The sequence below is a fragment of the Notechis scutatus genome, chromosome 1 (genome assembly GCF_049901735.1).
Source record: "Notechis scutatus isolate UNSWTSFEM ecotype Mainland chromosome 1, rNotScu1.2, whole genome shotgun sequence".
Lineage (NCBI taxonomy): Eukaryota > Metazoa > Chordata > Lepidosauria > Squamata > Elapidae > Notechis > Notechis scutatus.
The window spans coordinates 340,331,572-340,353,263 of NC_142009.1; the positions used below are offsets into that span (position 1 = coordinate 340,331,572).

A 21,692-nucleotide genomic window follows, 5' to 3' on the forward strand; every position below is an offset into this window, starting at 1 on the left:
TGCCCCTTAGAGCCAGAAGCAACTAGCACGTATATGCGAAGGGAACCTTTACCTTTTTACATAGACTCTTACATATCATGATACATACCAATATCATGTATATCTTGAGCCGAGGGTGGGAGTAGAAGACCTCTAAAGTCCCTTCGAACTCTGTCATTCTTCCATTATAAATTTTTGGGTTCTCTTGAGGCTCACATATGTCCTCCATGCTTCTCACCAATGACGGAACAGTCCTGATGTGTTCTGGAATACAGAATCATAAGGCTGGCAGGGACCTTGCAGGTCTTCTAGTCCAACCCCCTGCTCAAGGAAGACCTTGTATCATCCCAGACAAATGGCTGTCCAGTCTATTTTTGAAAACTTCCAATACCTCAATACTTTCTATTCCTCTTGAACTTTTGCAACTGGAATCATACGAAGAGAGAACCAGAAGACACTTGGATGTGAGTGTGAACTTCAGAAGCAACATTACTCAAAGACTGTACAGGCTTCAAGGCACTCAAAGATTGATAGAATCAGGACCCACTTTAGTCAATAGGCTGAAGTGTGTATTAAAGGCACCCTTAATTTCTGCTGCATTTGTGGTGAGCACATGACAAGAGAACACTCGACTTGTTAAGAAAGCATCTGAACTGAAATAGCCAATGTAAATAAACAAGCAAACAAATAAACAGACTGTACTTTATTTGTTTGATTGGTGATCAAGACAAGGGTCAGGAGTTAGGGTTAGGGGCAGGAAAATCCCTTCGGTACCCATGAAGAGGGTACAAAGGCACCCATCAATTACCAGAATTGAAGCAACTTGCAAAATCAGTGCATCTCCTTCATTACTCCAGTTAACAAGCTTAACCAGAAGTATTCTGCAGAGAAGTCATTTGGAACCAGAGTTTTACTCATTTATATTTCCAAGTACCTAGTTTTCCTTGGGAATAATTTGTAGTTTCAGTCCTTGAAGCTGAATATCTAGTGGCTTCAGAAATTGAAATTTGCCTCAATATACAGCCTGGTTGTAACTTTAATATAACCAGATGTCATATTTTACAAAGTTAATTCAATCTCCTTTCAGCAACATATTGCTCTCCCTTCAAACTTCTATTTATGGGGAAGATAAATTTAGGTTTTTTTAACAAAAAAAAAAGCAAAAAAATAGACGCAATCTACATAGACTTCTGTAAAGCCTTTGATTCAGTGGTACACGACAAAGTACTCCTAAAACTAAAATCTTACGGTATCTCTGGACAACTGCATTACTGGATAGAAGCATTCCTGTCAAACAGACAACACATGGTCAAAATTGGGAGCGTCCTATCAAATTCTACACCTGTTAATAGTGGTGTCCCCCAAGGCAGTGTTCCAGGACCAACTCTCTTCATACTCTTTTCCAGTGTTTATTTTTTAATGAAATCAGCCAAACTGCATACCAGTTCCATCTTGGGTACTGTGACCCCCATCCAGAACTAAGGATAGAAAATGACTGGAGACTGTTATGAGCTCTCTTTTAAACTTTGCCTGATTGGATTGTCCTAGATGCAAAAGACCCACCCAAAGCACTGGACCCTGGACAGATGGATGTTTGAAAACCCTTATAAGGGTTGGGACATGTTTCAATTTGATAAAAATATCAAAGATACAAAAGTGAAAGATTCAGTCTGTGAGTTCTTTCTATGTATATTGTCTTATATTTTGATCACTTTTGAAGCCCCAGTTAAGATCGTCAGCCTTACAGATACATTTAGTATCGTATTTCCCTGACAATAAGAACTAACCAGAAAATAAGACCTAATGCGTCTTTTGGAGGAAAAATTAATATAAGACACTGTTTTATTTTTGGGGAAACATGGTAAATATGGCATAGTGTACTAAATTGTTCTTGGAAATTAGAGGCAAATGTGCTGATTGCTGCTAGACAATACAGATGCAAGCTAAGCATTATTAATAAACAATGATAAAGTCATAGGTTGATCTCAAAAAGATTGGCTTAAGTGGGCTTAAGTATAAAAACTGTACCGTTGAAGGAGTGGCCTTTACACAGGCCCAATGGGAATGATCCGTCTGTATCTTTTCCTCTGTGAAGAATAACGCTTTTTAAAATCTCCATCTCAGTGTGTGTTTCATTGGGCAATGCACACTACACAGAACCAGCTTTCTGGGACCACACTGGAAAACCACTGACCAACTCTATCATGGTTGATGGTATTTTCCCCCCACCAGCTGACAACATACACATTTCCCAGCCTTTAGCCAGTTGCTAGGCAACACTCCAGCAGAGTTTAAATTAGCCATACATCTCAAGTACCTCACCTCATGGAGAAATGGGCTTTTAATTTCACCCCTTTCCATATAAGAATAAATCAACCAGTTCTTTCGCACAAACACCTACATTATTGCTTACTGTTAGGTGGCTACAACTGATCATCACACTAGAACCTTGCCCCTTAGCCCTCCCTCCATCTGAACAATCTGTGGCACAGACTCCATCTGAGGTGCAGGTGCTCACATTCAGGTAGACAGAATACTAATTAGACCATGACCCTCAACTCCCCTTCTGGTTGTCTGAAGATAAGCTATTGCTGAATGAGTAGGATGTTATTCTTCTTTGCAATTATTGGAAGAACAGTAATTCTTAACATATCCCCATGGATTTCTACCCTCAAAAAAAATTTTGAAGATAAAATCTGTAAGTAAAATAGGATTTGTATCAGAGTTCCAAGTAACCAGCCCAACAGAATCAGAACTCCAAGGCTGGCATATTCCTCAAAGAACAGATTTATTAGGTAGATCACATTGGCACATTTGGGAAACCCACTCTAAAAAACCCTCAGGTTTCCCGAGTAGTTAAAATTGCAATTTTCCTCCCCCTGCCCCTGCAGTCCATCACATGGCCCAATCAGGTCACAGTTCAAATTTCATCTGGCCTCACACCCCACCTTCTTGCAACTGGTGGGAACGTCCTTGGCTCTCAGAGGAAAGAATTTCATTTTGATTACAATCATTTTGCTACCTCTACCTCCCCACTTCCATTCCCACAGCTCACCTGGCCTCCAGGAGAAAAGTGGCTCCAGAGCATTCCCAAGGGAGGCTGGATGTACCACCTTAGCTGCTTGCTCATACAACGAGATAATTTCTAGGGACCAATGAAACTTAACTGGCTAAACTTTCTCTTTTGTGGCAAGTCAAAGCAGGTTAGCAAAAACATACTTGATATTACATTGCCCCAAGGTGTACCAAAATGGTACAGCTTGCTGATTTACTCCTAAAGACTTGGTGAGATTTTTTTTTTGAGAGCTTCCAACAATTCAAGTTCTCAATGAACATTGATTTTTCATCTAGGAAGGAAGGTGAGAATAATGAATGGGCTGTTTCTCCTTCTGCTTCTCTTTTGGCTCCTGCCTTCAACAACTCACAAGATATTGCAAAACGTTTGTGCACCAAAGAACCCTTTGAGAACTGTGAAGGACTACTACAGATCTGGCGATCTCATTATTGGGGGGAATTTGCTCCTAGAAAAGTTTGCTCTTTTTCAAGCATTGGAATTTAACCATCAGCCATCAAAGACTCTAATTACAAGAAGGTATGTTTCACATGGAAGGGAATGGACTAGAGAGTTGTCTGGGATTCAGAGGCTCCATTCAGAAATTCTTGTTCTAGTGATGCTTCCAAAATCTCTTCTGGTTCAGAAGCCTTGATGCTTTTCTAGATAAAGAGCCATCCTCATAAAATGAGATGGAATCTCCCAGTTTCATCAGGAGGATGATAAACAGCTTAAAAAGTGAAGAAGAGGGTACATGTTAGAAATGCTTCTGGCTTAAGGAAGGAGTTGACCTATTAATTTGGATAGAAATCATGAGAAAGTCAATCTATTTACAAGGTGTGAATTGTAAACCAAAAAAAAGCAAATCCAGTTTTGGAATCCTTAGTGTTCTTTTGTAAGGGCCTTTAGCAAATTTGTTCTGTGGAGTATTGTGGTTCCCAAAGCTGAGAGAGTTTTTCAAACGGACACTCAGACTGCTAATGCTTCCTTAGATATTTCTCCCTTGGTTGAACCATGACTGTTTAGGGTTGCAAATGTGCTATTTCTCAACGCTTCTCTACATTGGCCCTAGTTTCAGGGCAATACCATCAATATAATTTTCTCCCTCACTTTTTTTTCCCAAAGGCTCACAGCAAATGGATTCAACTCCTCAAAGTCCAGAAGAACACACACACACACACACACTAACACTCAAGGACAAGCAACCTCCAGCAGCACATAAGAATAGAATACAGCTGGAAGGGACCCTGGAGGTCTTCTAGTCCAGCCCCCTGCTCAAGTAGGAGACCCTAGACTATTTCAGACAAGTGACTGTCCAGTCTCTTCTTAAAAACCTCCAGTGATGAAACACCCACAATTTCTGGTGGCAGGCTGTTCCACTGGTTAATTGTTCTGACTGTTAGGAAGCTTCTGCTTAATTCCACGTTGCTTTTCTCCTTCATTAGTTTAATCCATTGTTTCATGTCCTGCTTTCTGGTGCTTTGGAAAATAGGTTAGCCCTCTCTTCTTTGTGGCAGCCCTTCAAATACTGGAATACTGCTATCATGTTACCTTTACACCTTCTTTTCTCCAGTCTGGACATAGCCAATTCCTGCAAATGTTCTTCATATGTTTTTTGTCTCTAGGCCTTCAATCGTCTTAGTTGCTCTTCCCTGAACCTTTTCCAAAGTCTCAACATCTTTTTTTTGTAGTGTGGTGACCTAAATTGGTTGCCGTATGGTCTTACTAAGGCTTTATAAAGCAGTACTAATACTTCACGTGATTTGGATTCTATGCCTCTGTTTATACAACCCAGGATTGTGTTAGCTCTTTTGGCTTAAAAACTTTCCCTATAATATTCCCAAATGTTTTCTCATTACAGCACTACATTCAAGAATTACCAGCTCTTTCTGGCCTTCGTTCTTGCAGTAACAAAAATCAATAAGGATTTAGTTCTCCTTCCCAACATCACACTCGGCTTCCATATTTATGACAATAAAGACACTGTTAGGAGGATTTCCTGGAACAGCCTCTCTCTTCTGTCTACACGAGGCCGAATGGTTCCAGACTACAAATGTGACAAGCAGGACACTCTACTCTCTGTCATTGGAGGTCTCAACTCCCAACACTCAAGGCAGATGGCCTCCATCTTCAGCATCTTCAAGGTTCCACAGGTAAGGGGGTTCCATAGGGTACCAGTACGGAGCAAACGCAAAACATAAACACACCACAGAAGCCAGCAAGGATGCTAAAAGTTACTTGGAGGAAATCAGGAATGCATGATTTGGAGAATTCATTCAACATTTGAATTTATATCTTGTGTGCTGGATCTATTTTTTTACACCCACATTGCAAAGAGATAAAGAATAAGGAATTTCTGAAATGCTTTCCTGGATGAATTCCTTTCTAACTGGTTCTTTGTAAATGTAACCTTGTTTCAATGTGGTTTATTGTGTGGATAGGGGTGAAGGCTTTTCACCTGCCAGTACCAATGTCAGTGGCTCTTCATAAGGAGAAAGGAAGATACTTCAATAGTTACTTGTATGTTATACAATATATAGTTACTTGTATGTTCTTCATATGTTTTCTTCTCCAGGTCTTTGATTATCTTAGTTGCTCTTCTCTGAACTTTTTCCAAAATCTCAAAATCTTTTTTGTAGTATGGTGACCAAAATTGGTTGCAGTATTCCAGGTGTGGCCTTACTTGGGTTTTATAAAGCGATACATTAGTCAAAGATAAACAGAAAAGTTGTGAATGTAAGCTCATTAACAGAGTATAATTTATCGAACGAACCCATCTTGCTTATACATAGCAAAGGAAAAGCATTCAGAAGCCTGGTCTTCCGTTTGTATTTCACTGTGACTGGAAGATACTCCGCTCAAAGTGAATTACCAATTTTTTTTGGAAAAAAGCTACAGGATGGAGGCCCTTGTTTAGAAATATATTTATTGTTTTGTATCACAAATTCCATTTCTATATTGAACAGTGTGTTTTCTAGGTGTCCAAAGTGTTAAAATATAAACATAATCATTATACTCATGTACGTCAAAACATATATAAGATAATATCAATCTTTATTAGAAAATATCCTCTAAAAATGAAAGAAAAAGAAGATTCGGAATATTTTATAACATGGGAACTTTTCTACAAATGGCTAGTTGATAGATACAGAGGTTAGATGAGTGAATTTATGTAAAATATGGATTAAATGAGAGAGAAAAACTGATTAGTAAATATTTTGATGGTTATATAATCGATGTCAATATGGAAGATAGTATATTTTTTTAATAAGGATGGAGACCCTTGACCTCACCATAAAAGATGACCTTGTGAGGAAAAATTCATTTGTAAAATCAGACTCTCCTTTTCTGCAGCTGGGTTTTCACTTCCTCAAATTCACTCAGGGAGACAGAATTGTTTTTCCTTCCTTTTTCCGGATCAGTCCCAATGAATTTCCTCAATATCGTGGTTTAGTCCAGCTGCTCCTGCATTTCCAGTGGAACTGGGTTGGGCTTCTGGCCCCTGAAGGTGACAGGGGAGAACATTTTATCTCATCTCTGAGGCCAATGCTGGAGGAGAAGGAGATCTGCCTGGCCTTCACTCAAATGGTGAAACATGAACCTTACTTTACACCGTCAAAATATATTCCTTTAATCAAAAGTTGGTTTAAAGCTGAAGTGATCGTTTTGTTTGGAGAATACAAGTGTATTCCGACTATATACATTTCTCTGCATTTGTTTGAAAAATGGACGAAGATTGCATTTCAAAATGTTTGGATCCTGACTTCCCACTGGGAAATCAGCATATATCACCAGACTTTGGAACTCAAAAAGCCCTTCCATGGTGCTTTGCATTTCATGGATCATAGCTATGATTTTCCAGAATTCCGGCACTTTCTTCTATCTTTAGATCCCTTGAATCCTCAAGGAGATGTCTTTCTTGCACAATGGTGGGAAGATGCCTTCGACTGCAAGATCCATAAACCAGGAGCGATCCTTCAAAAGGAGGAAAAACAGTGCACCGGAAAGGAGAGTTTACAGAATCTGCCATCTTTTGTGTTTGAAACAAATATGGCAGGTGAAAGTTACATTATCTACAATGGGGTTCATGCTGTGGCCCATGCATTACATGCAATGCTTGGATCAAGAGCACAATCGGCCTTGCTGAGGTTTGGAAAGAGGATCTCAAATGTCCAGTCATGGCAGGTACTTTCTGTGAACAGTCCGCAGGTTCTTCAAAATTCCTATGAATGAATGTTTCTTGGTTAATTGATTAAATATTTCATGCCACTCATCTAACTGCATCCAAAAAATACAGTAAACCATTAACATACAATAAATGATTTGATTAAAAAAAGGGAAGGGTAACCAAATATGTTGTCAAAGAGTTGCAGAATGGAAAGTTCTTCATATAAGGTTTTCAAAGGTTGCTTGAGTTTCAGGGGATCAAACGTCATTCCAGGGAGCAGATGTCAACCCAGAGCAAGATGACAAAATGGGGGTCAGTTTGGAAACCATATTTCATTAGAAATGTCCACGCTGCCACATTTTAGTGCTTGGGAATTTGGGAGAGGGGTGTCAGCTTTGGAAGCCATATTAGCACCAGGAGCTTCCATGCTGCCACATTCTTGAGCGTGGGAAGATGGGAGGGGGAATTTCATGGAGTATTTGTGGTTAGACATAATAGCATTCTTCTTTAAAGTCAAGGTCATGTTATTCCTGCACCTGGCTAAGGAGTGGTTGAGGGGATGTCTCAAGTTGGAACGGATAATGATTGGGGCATGTGATGGAATGAGGGGTGCAGGGGGTGGATTTGTAATTTTTTTACTTATTGGAGGAAAACCCAGAACTTTCAGATTCGGGTTTTCCCAGATGTGCCAGTATAACTACTCTAATAAAAGGAACTTTGAGAAAATGTCTGTCTTGGAGCTTTTAATTGGAATTGGGGTTTTCTGGAACCTTGACAGGGGGATCTTACAGAGAGCTGGAAGATTAGACATAACCACATTCTTCTTCTGAATCAAGGACAAGCCACCCTGCAGCTGGGCAAGGAGTGGTTGAAGGAATGTCTCCAGTTGGGGCGATTGGTGATTGGTCCATGTGATGAACTGATGGGTGCAGGGGTTGGGTTTGGATTTTCAGTTACCGGGGGGAAATCCAGAACTCTCATATCTGGGTTTTCCCAGATGTTCCTATATAACTTCTCTAATAAATTCTTACTTGGATGAATGCTGTGCCTGAGTGATGAAGGAGTATGGGGAGTTTTGTTGGAACGCTGAGAAGGTGAATCTTCAGTGGGTCAGTCAAAGTCCCACTGGCCACCTTTGTAGAACCACCAGTTTCTTTTAGTAAGTACTGATTTATTTAACTTGCTTCATTTGTAATGGATCAGCATCCTGTGAGGATACAGAGCCTTTGTTGAGCCTATCATTTGTTCTGCTAAGCTTGCTGTGTGAAAAGAGCCTCTCTGAATCTCAGAACTCACAGAAGGATTCCAAGTTAAAGTGGGCCTAGAGACTTCCTGCTCCTCTGAAATTCATCAGGCTGTCCTGCGTCAAAGGCTGTGCATGGGTTGCCTCTTGATCATGAAGGGACAAGAGAAATCAGCCTGATTGAATGTCCCCTGTAATTAAAATTTTGCCAATTTGAGATGTTCCAATAAAATGCTCTTTGAGGAATATGCCTGCCTCAGAGTTCTCATTATTGAGGATGTATTACTTGGAACCTTGACATTCCTATGATTTGATGCTGCTTGTGATCTCTCAGCTAACATGTCTACCTTTCAAGATTTGTAATTATCTTCACAATTAGACACAAGGACAGTTTTTTCCTGAATGCCATCACTGTACTAAACAACTGATTCCCACAACATTATCAAATTATTTACTAAGACTGTATTACTATTCTTCTTCTCATCCTTCCTGTTACCTATCTCCTTTTCTACTGATAAATATAACCTTGTTGCTTGTATCTTTATGATTTATATTGTTTTATTTGTTTCCTAGTATGATTTGATTGCTTATTAGTAACCTATGACTATCACTATCACATTCTTGATGAATGTATTTTATTTTTTCTTTATGTACATTGAGAGTATATGCACCAAAGACACTACTACTACTACTACTAGTAGTACTACTACTACTTCTCCTCCTCCTCCTCCTCCTCCTGCTCCTGTTCTTCTTCTTCCTCCTCCTCCTCCTCCTCCTCCTCCTCCTCCTCCTCCTCCTCCTCCTCCTCCTCCTCCTCCTCCTCCTCCTCCTCCTCCTCCTCCTTCGTCTTCAATGATGGTCACCAGGGAAGAAGAATAGAAGCCAGGATGTTTCATTTCTAAGTACCCCACTTTCTCTTTTCTTTCAGCTTCTTGCCTATTTGAGGAATGTGCAGTTCAACAGCAGTGCTGGAGAGGAAGCCTCCTTCTCAGAAAATGGCCTGGTGTCTCCTCATTATGATCTTCTCAACTGGATTTTCCTCCCCAATCAGACTTTCGTCCCCATGAAAGTTGGGCAACTACATCCCAGGGCTCCTCCAGGCCAGGATTTTATCATCAACTCGCAGGCAATCACCTGGGCCAGAAAGGTGAGCTAGAAGGAAAGGTTCTGAATCCAGAGAAAGGTTCATTTGCTCCTAGGGATGCAGCATGTCCCTCTCACTGAAGAAAAGGTGGCTTGAATCAGAAAAGATGAACGCTGTCTGGTGACAGATCTATTTTTCCATACAACAGATTCAAGTTTGATTTGTGCCACGTCCGCAAAGTATGAGGATTGGCAAAATATCCTGGCTGAAACCCAGAGTCAAGCAGAAATATTTTTTGTTGGGTATATTGCCGTAGGGCTATGAAAAAGGAGCTATATATTTAGTTTTGCATGTATTGACAGCAGCAAGGATTGTATTTGCACAATACTGGAAAAATCCAATGAGGATATAATTCAGAAAATATTAGACTGTGTGCAGAGATTGGCATTAAAAATAAAGGGCAAAGAAGACACAGAATACTACTTAACATGGAATAGATTTTTCAAGTGGTTAGAGATAAGAGGTAGAAATTAGATGAAGAAAGATTATTGCTATGTAGGAACTAAATAAAAAGATGGTTTATAATTATAAACTTGCTTATATAACCAACAAAATTATTATAAGCTAATATAAAGAGAAATCTAGTCAAAACTATTCAGTTACACTGTTGTTGTTAATTATATATGTTAATATTTCTTTTTCTTCTTTCTTTGCTATTCTGTAAATGATATGCCCTGACAATACACTGTATTCAAAATGTTTACACACACACACACACACACACACATATGAGCTCATTCCTGTTTAGTTTGAACATTATGATTCCTTAAGAAAAAGCTGTAGCTCAGAGCCAGAGAGCAAGAATATAATTTCAGGTATTCCTCACTTAATGGCCATCTGTTCAACAATCATTTGAACCTATTATGGCACTGAATGAATGGTGCTTCCCCCCAGTGCTCAAAGTTATCGCTATTGGTGTCCCTGTGCTCACATTATCAAAGCCACTACCTCTACCATCTCTGCTCTTTTGGCCTCCTATGGATCTGTGGCCCTGGCTATCACCTGCTATACCAGCTGTCCATCGCTATCTTTTTGCTTCTATTGGTGATGATGCATGCCTTCTTGCAGAGGTGGGATTCTACCTGCTCGGACCCGTTCTATAGAACCGGTTGTTACGATTCTGCGCAGTTCAGAGAACTGGAAAATCACGCCACTGGCTGGCCCCTCCCCACCCTGCCCACTCACTCCTTACCTGGCATGTACACCATCCAACTTGCCTGCCTTGTGCCTCCACCTAATTTTTGGTAAGTTGCTATTTTTCTTTTTTTTTTCCCTCTGACCATCAGCTGTTCTGACTATCAGCTGCGCTGTGAGATTTAGATTGCTTTCTAGTTAATCCAAAAGCAGAGCTGAGCCTTCCTTAGGACTGAAGCTTCTATTTTTCAGTGCAAACTCAGGTAGCAGATTGCAGAAAGATAAATCTCTGAGTGAGTCTGTGATTCTGTGAGCAACTCAATCTGCCTGCCTGCTTTGCCTGATTTTGGGTAAAAGTTGCTCTTTTTAATTAATAATTCAATATTTATATAAATATTTACAATATTTACATATAAGCCATGCCCAACCAGTCATGTGACCACCAAGCCATGCCCACAAATTAGGCCACACCCACAGAACTCGTTAAAAAATTTGAATCCCACCCTTGGCTTCTCGCTTAGGTCGCACATAGTGGCTTACTCACAAGACCTCGGAAAATCACTTCATGTAGACAGCCTTTCTCCAAAGGGCTGACTAGACATGGCTCATCAGGAGCAAAATGATGGTGAAAGTCAGCTGGGGTGGTGGAGCATGGGATTTAGAGTGCCAGGTGATGAAGATGGCTGCAGCTGGGTCTCTGCTTTGTGTCATGCAGATGGGCTTCAGCAACTGGGGGTTTTTCTTTATGCATCTATGCTTCAAGCTGCAGTGCTGGGGCAGCTGAGGTTTCCTGTTAAAAACAGAAGGAACTTTGCAGGTCTTCAATACTAGTCCAACCCCCTGCAGGAGACCTTATACCCTTCCACACAAACGTCTGTCCAATAATGCCCTTGAAAACCTTCAATAATGAAGCACCCACCACTTCTGAAGTCACGAATCTTCTCCTTTCAATCTCTCTTGGATATGTTTCTTTTAAAAAAAAACAAAAACTTTATTGATTACAAAACCAAAATATCAAACAAACACAACACACAGAAGAAGAAAGAAAAGAAATAGAAAAAAAGAAAATGATTAAAAAACTAACAATTCTACTATCGACAGTCTATGGTTCCTTGTTTGTTATCAATATTGGTGATACATTTACAAATACATCTTATTGCGAATATATAATTGTTGTGACTGGAAGGATCGATCCTGCTGGGAGTTTTGACTCTGATGACTCTGAAGATGGAAGGTTGGAACCTGCTGTGAATGTGGAGTCTGAATTATCTGAATTATCAGAGGACACAGATGTGAGCCAGGAGTATGAGAGATTGTCGCAGAGACAATCCTCCCCAGAACCTTCGACTTCGCTCATGCCAGCAAATGATCCACAAAATGAGACAGAAGCTTCTAGCGAGGAAACTGACAGATCTTGGGTTGACGCTAGAACCAGGAGAACTAGGAAACGTCAATCTGAAGGGAAGCGTCAAGCCAGACATTGATTAGAGAGACTGACACGCCCATCCAGGTGACTTAAGGAGGCATGCTGACTCTCAAACTTTGCTTGGAAACAAAGTGTTAGATGAGTCGAAAGGATACGTGTGGAGCGGCCTCTGTGATTGATGGACAATTCTGAATTACCAGACAGTTTCCGGGAAGTCTGCCAAGGACTGGAAAACAGTTCTGTTAACCCGTTTAAGTCTGGTTTTGTTCTTGTTTGAATATTTTGAACTCTGGAACTCTGTATACTCACTTGAGAATATAGGTGAGACATAACATATAATTATGATTTACATTTTACGTTATTTCCTAATATATTTTCTATTTTTGTTCTATCCAATCATACCAGCATTCCCAGCTTCTATAATATTCTGATGTTTCTTTTTCCTTAAATGCTAAGGTTAACTTGTCCATCTCTGCACAGACTGTTATCTTCTGTATAACCATCTCCTCTGTTGGAATATCTGCTTGTTTCCAACACTGTGCAAAGGTTATTCTGGCTGCAGTAAGAATATGCAGTATTATATATTTAACATTTTTAGGAATTTGTCTATTAAATATCCCCAGTAGGAAGAATTCTGGTTTTAATTCAATTTGCTCCATCGTTATTTCCTCTAACCATTTTTTAATTCTATGCCAGTATCTTTGGGCTTCAGTGCAGGACCACCACATATGAAAAAAATGTTCCCTGTTTCTTTTTACATTTCCAGCAATTCGGATTCATGTTAGGAGACATTTTCGCTATTCTCAAGGGTGAGAGATGCTATCTATAAAACATTTTATAGGCATTTTCTTTATATGCTGCTGATCTTGTAATTTTATTATTCCTTGTCCAAACCTTTTCCCATTCTAATAATGTAATGCAACGTCCTACGTGTCTGCTCCAAGCTATCATGTTGCCTTTGACTACTTCCTCTTCTAATTCTGTCTCTAGTAAATAATTATAAAAGTTAGTTATATTTTTTTTATTTGGACCTAATAAAATTTTATCTATTTGTTGTGCCTTAGTATAAATTCCAAAATTTTTCTTGTCCTGGCTATATCTATTTTGAATTTGCAAGTAGGCCCAGCAGTCTACTTGTAGCCCCTGTTCTTGGAGATCTTGCCATGATTTTAAAGTTCTTTGCGTATCAAGAAGGTCTTTGTATATTATCATTTTATTAAGATCTAGATTGTTTGGATGTATCATCACCTCCATCGTTGAGTTCCAAATTGGGATTTTTAAATAATGTTTTTTTTTTTTGTTCCAATTAGCCAATAAGGAATCTCTAATTATATGTCTGTGGAAATACTTCTGCTTAATTTTCCCAATGTCCCATAAAAATGCATGCCATCCCCTCTGTAAATCATGGCCTTCTAAAACTAAGTTCCTTTTATTTGACAGATTTACCCACTCTTTCAACCAGAGTAAGGAGGTTGCACTATAATATAATTCAAAATTTGGGAGTGCCATACCTCCCCTGCTCTTCATATCTTGCATTGCCTTTAGTTCCCCTTGAATTTGGATGACTCTTATCTGGCACCAATTTGCCTTGACTTTTAGTAGATCAGATTCTGGTGAATAGATAGCATGAAATAAATTTGCTCTCAGGAATCCGGCAATCGCCCTAATTAAATCATAAGCCTCGAGGCAAGCTTCAAAAAACTTCAAAAGATTTGTTAGGAGCAACATGCTGGCATGACCTGTATCAAGCCAACTCTGAGACTCATAATTTACAATCATCTATGACCCTGTCTTCCCCCCACCCCCTTGGGTGTATCATAACTCAGCTTCTCCAACGAAGCACGTTCATGGGCTGAGTGTCATCACTCACATTCTCCAACAAAGGATTTTCGTGGGCAGAATATCCGGTTGCCTAAGTTACAATCTTTGTGAGATAAGAGTGGAATGTGCTTCTGTTTTAATTTGCCAAATGCTCCTTCAGGTCTTTCCCCTCCTCTTTCTCATAGCAACTTGGAAACAGGCATAGAATGTTCTATAAGTTGACACTAGAAGTACTTTTGAACCTCTTCTCACCATCCCGCCTTGGAGTTTCCAAAACACCTTTGCAGCCTTTTATTGGTTACCAGTGGACATGGGGTATTGGGGTGAGGGTTGAAGGGGAAGGTTAGCCTAATGCTTCACACATGAATTACGGACTCCACCTGACTTTTCTGCAATCACAATCTCTCAGTAAAAGTTCCTTTTGAAATGCTAACAATTTCAAGAGTTTTACTTTCTTGAGAAGGTAGCTGAGGCAGGCCCTTACAGAGATGTCAATGTGGAAATTAAATGATGCATGACCATTGAATAGACCTTTTCAAACAGTTCTCTTTGCTGTCTTAGAAGGTGCCCTATGGCAGGTGTACCATGAAGAGGTGCCATGCAGGAGAGAGGAAGAGCATTCCAGAAGGCAAGGAGGTTTGCTGCTACCACTGTGCCCCTTGTCCAGAAGGGACCTTTTCTGATCAGACAGGTAAAACATACATCAAATATACATCTTCCAGGATCAGCCATTAAATAGATCAAAATAAATAAAAAAGGCAAAATAGGGGAGGGAGGGAGGGAAGGAAAGAGGGGGAAGAAAGAGGGGGAGAGAGGGGGGAGAGAGAGAGAGACAGTTGATCCCGGACACATTTTGAACTAAGGGCGATTTGCCCTTTTCGGTGCATGTAAGGTTCCCAGGGGTCCTTCCATCACTTTCTTTTTGAGTTGGCCCCTGTAGAAAGGAGCCATACCTGACTCTCTGGGCAGGAGGGATAATGCTCACTGTAGATACTCCTGCATACTTAGACAAAGATTCTTGACTTCAGAAGCAGATCGTTGTGACCACTGCCCAGAAGACATGTATCCCAACAAGCACAAGGACCACTGCATTGCCAAGAAGATCCACTTCCTCTCTTATCAAGACACCCTGGGATACACTTTAGTTTCTCTCACTCTTTCTCTCTCTGTGATCACAATGGCAGTTCTGGCAATTTTCCTGATGCATCATGATACACCAATCGTCAAGGCCAACAACCAAGATCTCACCTACCTCCTCCTGCTCTCCCTCCTGCTCTGCTTCCTCTGCTCCTTCCTCTTCATTGGTCGACCCAGGAAGCTCACCTGTCTCTTCCAACAATCTGCCTTTGCCATTCTCTTTTCCCTTGCAGTATCTTCTGTGTTGGCAAAAACTGTCATGGTGGTTCTGGCTTTCATGGCCACCAAGCCAGGGAACAATGCAAGGAAACTCTTGGGAAAACCACTGACCAACTCCATTGTGATAGCCTGTCCCCTGGTCCAAGCAATTATTTGCACCATCTGGCTTGCAGCCTCCCCTTCATTTCCCAACTTTGATTTCCACTCGTTAATTGGAGAAACCATCTTGGAATGTAATGAAGGCTCCGCTTCAATGTTTTATGCTGTCCTTGCCTACCTGGGTTTCCTGGCCCTCGTGAGTTTTATCATGGCCTTTCTGGCTAGGAAATTGCCTGACAGCTTTAACGAAGCCAAGTTCATTACTTTCAGCATGCTGGTCTTTTGCAGTGTTTGGATCACCTTCCTCCCCACCTACCTGAGCACCAAAGGGAAGTCCATGGTAGCCGTGGAGATCTTCTCCATCTTGGCCTCTGGGGCTGGTCTCTTGGCTTGCATCTTTTTTCCCAAATGTTACATTATCCTACTTAGGCCCCATCTTAATTGTAGGGAAAGCATTATACGAAAGAAGAACACTTAAGTAATGCAGAGGTCTGATTTTTTGTATATTAATGAGGTATCATTAGAATGTAATATTATTTGTAAAAAAATAATGGCAAGAAGGAGGAACTTGTCAATTAAATAATTCCTTATCGATTCCTACAGATGGTCACAATATACCAATTATCAGCAACAATTCCCATACTTTCCACCCCCCAATTTCTTCCAGTTGTCCCTATTGAGGCCCAGTGCTCTACATGGTAATAAAGCTGACATTGAAGATATTTTTATCATTTCAAGGAGGACATTTTCTCATTTTATTCACTTTTGTTGAATTTTGTAGCAAATTTTTTAAAGCATTTGATTCAGTATCAGTGCTTTTAAGCATATATTTTCATTTCTGTAGTCTCCAGACATGTTGTAGAATTCCCTACTACAATACAATGGTTTGTGGAGGTGGGGATTTAAACCTGTAGGCTTAAAATTCCCTCCACCCCAGTCAGTTCAACTGTGCTGCGACATTAATTGTGGCAGAGCTTTCTGGCATGGATGAGAGAAGAAGTAAGTGGTGTATAAAGTGTTTAAATGTTCTCTTGTGTGATTTCATATCTTGGAGCTTCTCAGTAAACCATGGTGCCCTATGATATCTGCATGAACAGGATTTGCAGAGGCATAGCTCAACTGAGGCCCCACACCAAAAACAAATTGCATTTATGTTTTTCCCTCAAAATCTCCTGTTGGGAGAAATAGCCATCTGGTTCAGTTCCAAGCCAGGAGAAAGGCCTTGGAGACAAAATGGAGGCTGGAGGTTGATTGGAAAGAGGGTCCATTTATTGATGAAGCAGAAGCCCATGGCTGGTTCTGGACAGCTGACCCCATGGAGTTGAGAGAGGGTGGCATTTGTACCTTCTCTTGGGCTTTGAACTTGAGCTTCCTGTTCCTGTGCAAGAACATGTTATCCAGTAACATTGAATTGCTAACTGGAGCATATAAAACCTTTGCCAGACCATTTCTTGAATACAGCTCATCTGCCTGGAACCCACCCTGTATATCAGATATTAACACGATTGAGCAGGTTCAGAAGTATTTCTTGAGAAGAGTACTCTACTCCTCTACTCATAATAGAATTCCCTATGCCTCCAGGCTTAAAATTTTGGGCTTGGACAATCTGGAACTGCACCACCTGCAGTCTGATCTAAGCATAGTGCACAAAATTGTCTGCTACAACATCTTGCCTGTCAATGACTTCTTCAGCTTCAACCATAATAATACACAGGCAAACAACTGATACAAACTCAAGGTAAACCGATACAAACTTGATTGCAGAAAATACGACTTCAGCCAAAGAGTGGTCAACGCCTGGAACGCCCTACCTGACTCCGTTGTTACAGCCTCAACCCCTCACACCTTCAACCTCAAATTGTCTGCCATGGACCTCATCACCCCATTCCTAAGAGGTCCTTAAAAGGGGCGTGCATAAGCACACCAGTGTGCCTACTGTCCCTGTCTTACTGTCCTCGTTTATCTGTATTTACTTCCTTTGTTTATGTTCATACCTATACTTGTTACCTTGTACATGTTTGACAAACAAATAAAATAAAACAAATAAAAATAAATACATGTATTCTATTGGCTGTTATAGGGGTCATAGCTGCCTCTGTAGGTTGTCTGAGCTAAGTTTGGTTGAAGTTTGGAGAGTGATTCAATGTCCCCAGGAGATTGTGCAATGCAGTGAGCCCTGTTGCTAGATAATCCTACTATGTCCTGGAGGGTCATGCCTTAATCCCATCACCCTGGAGCTGGGGGTCCTTTGTTTTGTAGATCGGCTGGCCCAATCTTTCCCAACGGGCACAAAATATATGCTTGGGGAAGGGAGATTGAGTCTGCTTTCCATCTTTTAAGAAAAACATGTTTCTCCACTTCTCATCCAGGGAAATATAATATTCTGCCTTTTTAATATTTCTCAAAATATTTCATTCTTCTAGGAGAAGGGTGGGTACTAACTTTCTACATTCCCAAGGTGTGATGGTCATTCCAGCCTCTTAGATAAAGCCAGCAGAAAACCTCTCAGTGAGAGGTGAGCCAGCAAATAATTCATTTCCCATGACATGTAGGAATTTGAAGGTAACAATCAGTACTTTGAATTGTACTTGCATGAAATCAAACAAATAATCAAAACTTCAGTAAAGTTTTCCCCTATCCAGTTGCATCTGACTAAAAGAGGTGGAGCTCTTCTCCATTTCTCACAATCAAACAATCAGAAAAGAGCTGAAAGTGACTTTGGAGGCCTACTAGTCCAGCCCCAGGGGCTCAAGCAGGAGACCGTATACTCATGGTCGCAAACAGGTGGAATGCAGAGCCCTCTCTGTGTGCACGCACACCGTTATCCCAGCTCAGGTCTGCTACGCATGCGTGCACACCTCCCACCAGCCAGCTGGTTTTTGGGTCTCTGCCGTGCATGCAGGGGGTGGGGCACATACATGGGGGCAGGACACATGAGGAGGCAGGGTACACACATTACATTTCGGTATGCACACATGCGCGCTTTGGCTCTTGGTGCTGAAAAAATTCGCCATCCCTGCCTTATTCCATTTCAGACAAGTGGCTGTCCAGTCTCTTCTTCAAAACCTCCAGTGATGAAGCACCTACAACTTCTGAAGGTGAACTGTCCCACTGTTAGGAGGTTTCTCCTTAATGCCTGGGTGCTTTTCTCCTTGATTAGTTCCCATTCGTTATTTCGTGTCCTGCCTTCTGGTCAGGAGTGGGATACCACCAGTTCGGACCAGTTTGGGCGAACCCCTTGCTCCAAAGATCAGCTAGCAGCAAACCGGTTTGCTGCGATGAGCACGTGGCCCTGCCTGCCCGGCCCTGCTCTTTCCTGTGCTTTATTTCCTTTTTTCAGAGCACAGCTGATTCACGTGGCACCTCCGCTGTTTTATTCACAGGGGCTGCAGGAGAAGGTAAGTATTAGAGTTTTTTAAAACATGGAGTGCATGTGCACACGGGATCACCAAACCGGTTGTTATACCAGTGGAATCCCACCTCTACTTCTGGTGCTTTTAAAAATAAGTTGCCCCCCTCTTCTTTGTGGCAGGCCCTTAAATTCCTGCAACTATTCTTCATCTGCTTTTGTCTCCAGGCCTTTAATTGTCTTAGTTTAGAAGAAACCCTCCCATACTACCACCTCTTACAATACTAGACTACACAGTATCAAAAGTAGAGACCTTCAAATTTCTAGGTTCTATCATGTCTCAAGACCTAAAATGGACACCTATCCTTACGATTTATATGGACTGTTTCCTCGTATGACACATGCCCTATGACTATTATTAAGTGTTGTACCTGATGATTCTTGACTCTTGACAAATGTATCTTTTCTTTTATGCACACTGAGAGCATTTGCACCAAGACAAATTCCTTGTGTGTCCAATCACACTTGGCCAATAAAGAATTTTCTATTCTATTCTATTCTAGTTGTTCTTCTTTGCACCTTTTCCAAAGTCTCAACATCTTTTTTATTATCTGGGGACCAAAACTGGATGCAGTATTCCCGGTATGGTCTTCCTAAAGCTTCATGAAGTAGTACTAATACTTCATGTCATTTTGATCCTGTGCCTCTGTTTATACAACCAAGGATTGTATCGGCTTTTTTGGATGTTGCCACACATTGTTCCCAATATCAAGAAGATCCACATGTATAAGTCCAATATCAAACTTCACCGTGACCCTCAAGTCCATTTGCTCTGTGGATTAGCAACAAGAGACACAAACATGTGTCTAAACAACATATATTACCCAGATAGGACAATTGCTTTTCCTTGCAATTATCAAAACAACAGTAATTCTCAGTGTGTCCCCTGTGGATTTCCACCCACAAAAATATTCCAAGATAAAACCTGCTTTAAAAAAAATGCACTGAGTTTCCTTACTGGGGCAGGACATGTCATTTACTTTGTCTTGCAAACAGCTAACTTAAGTCCTTGGTTTAGTGTGACTCAACTGGCCTTAGCATTCTCTTTGGCCACAGCACAAACATAGGTAAGAGGAACCATGGTTGATATAAATTTCCCCGAAGACCATTCAGGTTACAGGCTCTATTCTGTTAAAACTCTGGTGAGATTTCAGATGCTACCTGAAATTTTGTTTTTGCACAAATCTGGATTTCTGGGAAGGGGACCAGAATGACTGGGCTGCCTCTCCTGCTGCTGCTGCTGCTCTTCTGGCTTTTGCCTCCAACTTCTGCAAAGAGGATTCCAGTCACTTGTGTATCGGCCAACACTTTCCAGGATCACCAAGAAGACTATTACATGCCTGGCGACTTCATTATTGGTGGGGATTTGCTCCTGACAAACATTCTTTACATCAATGACATAAACTTTAAACAAGACCCATTCAAGATTCCTTATACACTGGTGTAAGTTTCACCAGGGGTGGAAAGAGATGTATGATGGTTTGCTTTGTTTTTGATTCAAGGTCTCGTTTCAGAAATACTTGTCATCGTGATCTTTGCAAGTCCCAGTGTAGCTCAAACCTTTGTGCTTTTCACAATGAAGATCCAAACTTAGAACATATCATCACCTTGATAGCGAGATAGTTGACATGCAAATGTTGTTGTTCTTGTTAGTTGCAAGGTCATGTCCAACCCATTACGACCCCATGGACAATGTTCCTCCAGGCCTTCCTGTCCTCTGCCATCTTCTGGAGTTAATTTAAGCTCACGCTGATTGCTTCAGGGACTCCATCCATCCAGTCCCCTTCTTCTTCTTCTTCTTCTTCTTCTTCTTCTTCTTCTTCTTCTTCTTCTTCTTCTTCTTCTTCTTCTTCTTCTTCTTCTTCTTCTTCTTCTTCTTCTTCTTCTTCTTCTTCTTCTTCTTCTTCTTCTTCTTCTTCTTCTTCTTCTTCTTCTTCTTCTTCTTCTTCTTCTTCTTCTTCTTCGTCTTCTTCTTCTTCTTCTTCTTCTTCTTCTTCTTCTTCTTTTCTTCTTCTTCGCTTCTTCGCTTCTTCGTCTTCTTCGCTTCTTCGCCTTCTTCGCTTCGTCTTCGTCTTCCCTTCATCTTTCCCAACAGTAGGCTCTTCTCCAGCAAGTCTTTCCTTCTCATTAGGTGGTCAAACTCTTTGAGCTTCATCTTCAGGATCTGGCCTTCTAAAGAGCAGTCAGGGTTGATCCTATTATCATTATTATCATTACTTTAATTTTTAAATACTCTGTAGTGTGATTGTAATGTGGTTTGGGGGGCATTGTGCTGGAGTAGCTTTCAAATTTCATTGAATTCGTTGAATGCAATGACAATATAGGTATTTTATTCTGTTCTATTCTATTCTATTCTGTCTCCTCTAGGACTGACGATTTGATCGTCTTGTAGTCCAAGGGACTCTCAGGAGTTTTCTCCTCCAGCACCAGAGTTCAAAGGCCTGTAAATATAATCAATGCACTTTAAAAAATATACTCTACAATTCTTGATCTTTTTGAAACTCATCTTCAGGAAGATGATAAACCACATTAAAAAGTGAGGAGGGTAAACAGATTTGAAACTGTGCTGGCCTGGAGAAAAAGTCAATCTATCATATTAATCGGTACAGAAAATCATGGTTAGGATTAGGCTTAAAACCAATAAAAGTTCATTCCTTTTCCAGTGTGGGACAATGAAAAAGAAACCTCAGTTTGGGAATCAGCAGGGCTCATGACTGATGGCCTTCAGTAAATCTATGCTGTCTCACACCTACATGTTGGAAGAAATATCCATCTGGTTCAGCTCCAAGCTGGGAGAGAAACATAGGGAAACATGGAGGCTGATTGGAAAGATGTTTTAATGATGAACAAAACCACCAATG

General features: G+C 40.8%; 1 protein-coding gene across 5 annotated transcripts; it reads left to right on the forward strand.

The window, feature by feature from the left end:
• The first annotated feature begins 3,164 nt into the window (after nucleotides 1-3,164).
• LOC113429392 (vomeronasal type-2 receptor 26-like) lies at nucleotides 3,165-17,475 on the forward strand. 5 transcript variants are annotated; one of them, XM_087952820.1, is made up of 6 exons: nucleotides 3,165-3,571; nucleotides 4,893-5,184; nucleotides 6,386-7,216; nucleotides 9,371-9,589; nucleotides 14,529-14,658; nucleotides 14,996-17,475. In XM_087952820.1, the coding sequence occupies exons 1-6, from the start codon at nucleotides 3,348-3,350 to the stop codon at nucleotides 15,898-15,900; spliced, it is 2,601 nt and encodes an 866-aa protein (XP_087808946.1). In that variant the 5' UTR covers nucleotides 3,165-3,347; the 3' UTR covers nucleotides 15,901-17,475. The 5 variants fall into 5 exon arrangements, with proteins under 5 accessions (XP_087808946.1, XP_087808948.1, XP_087808947.1 ...); XM_087952822.1 differs by having other exon boundaries at nucleotides 16,026-17,475; XM_087952821.1 differs by having other exon boundaries at nucleotides 6,386-6,619.
• The last annotated feature ends 4,217 nt before the right edge of the window (nucleotides 17,476-21,692 follow it).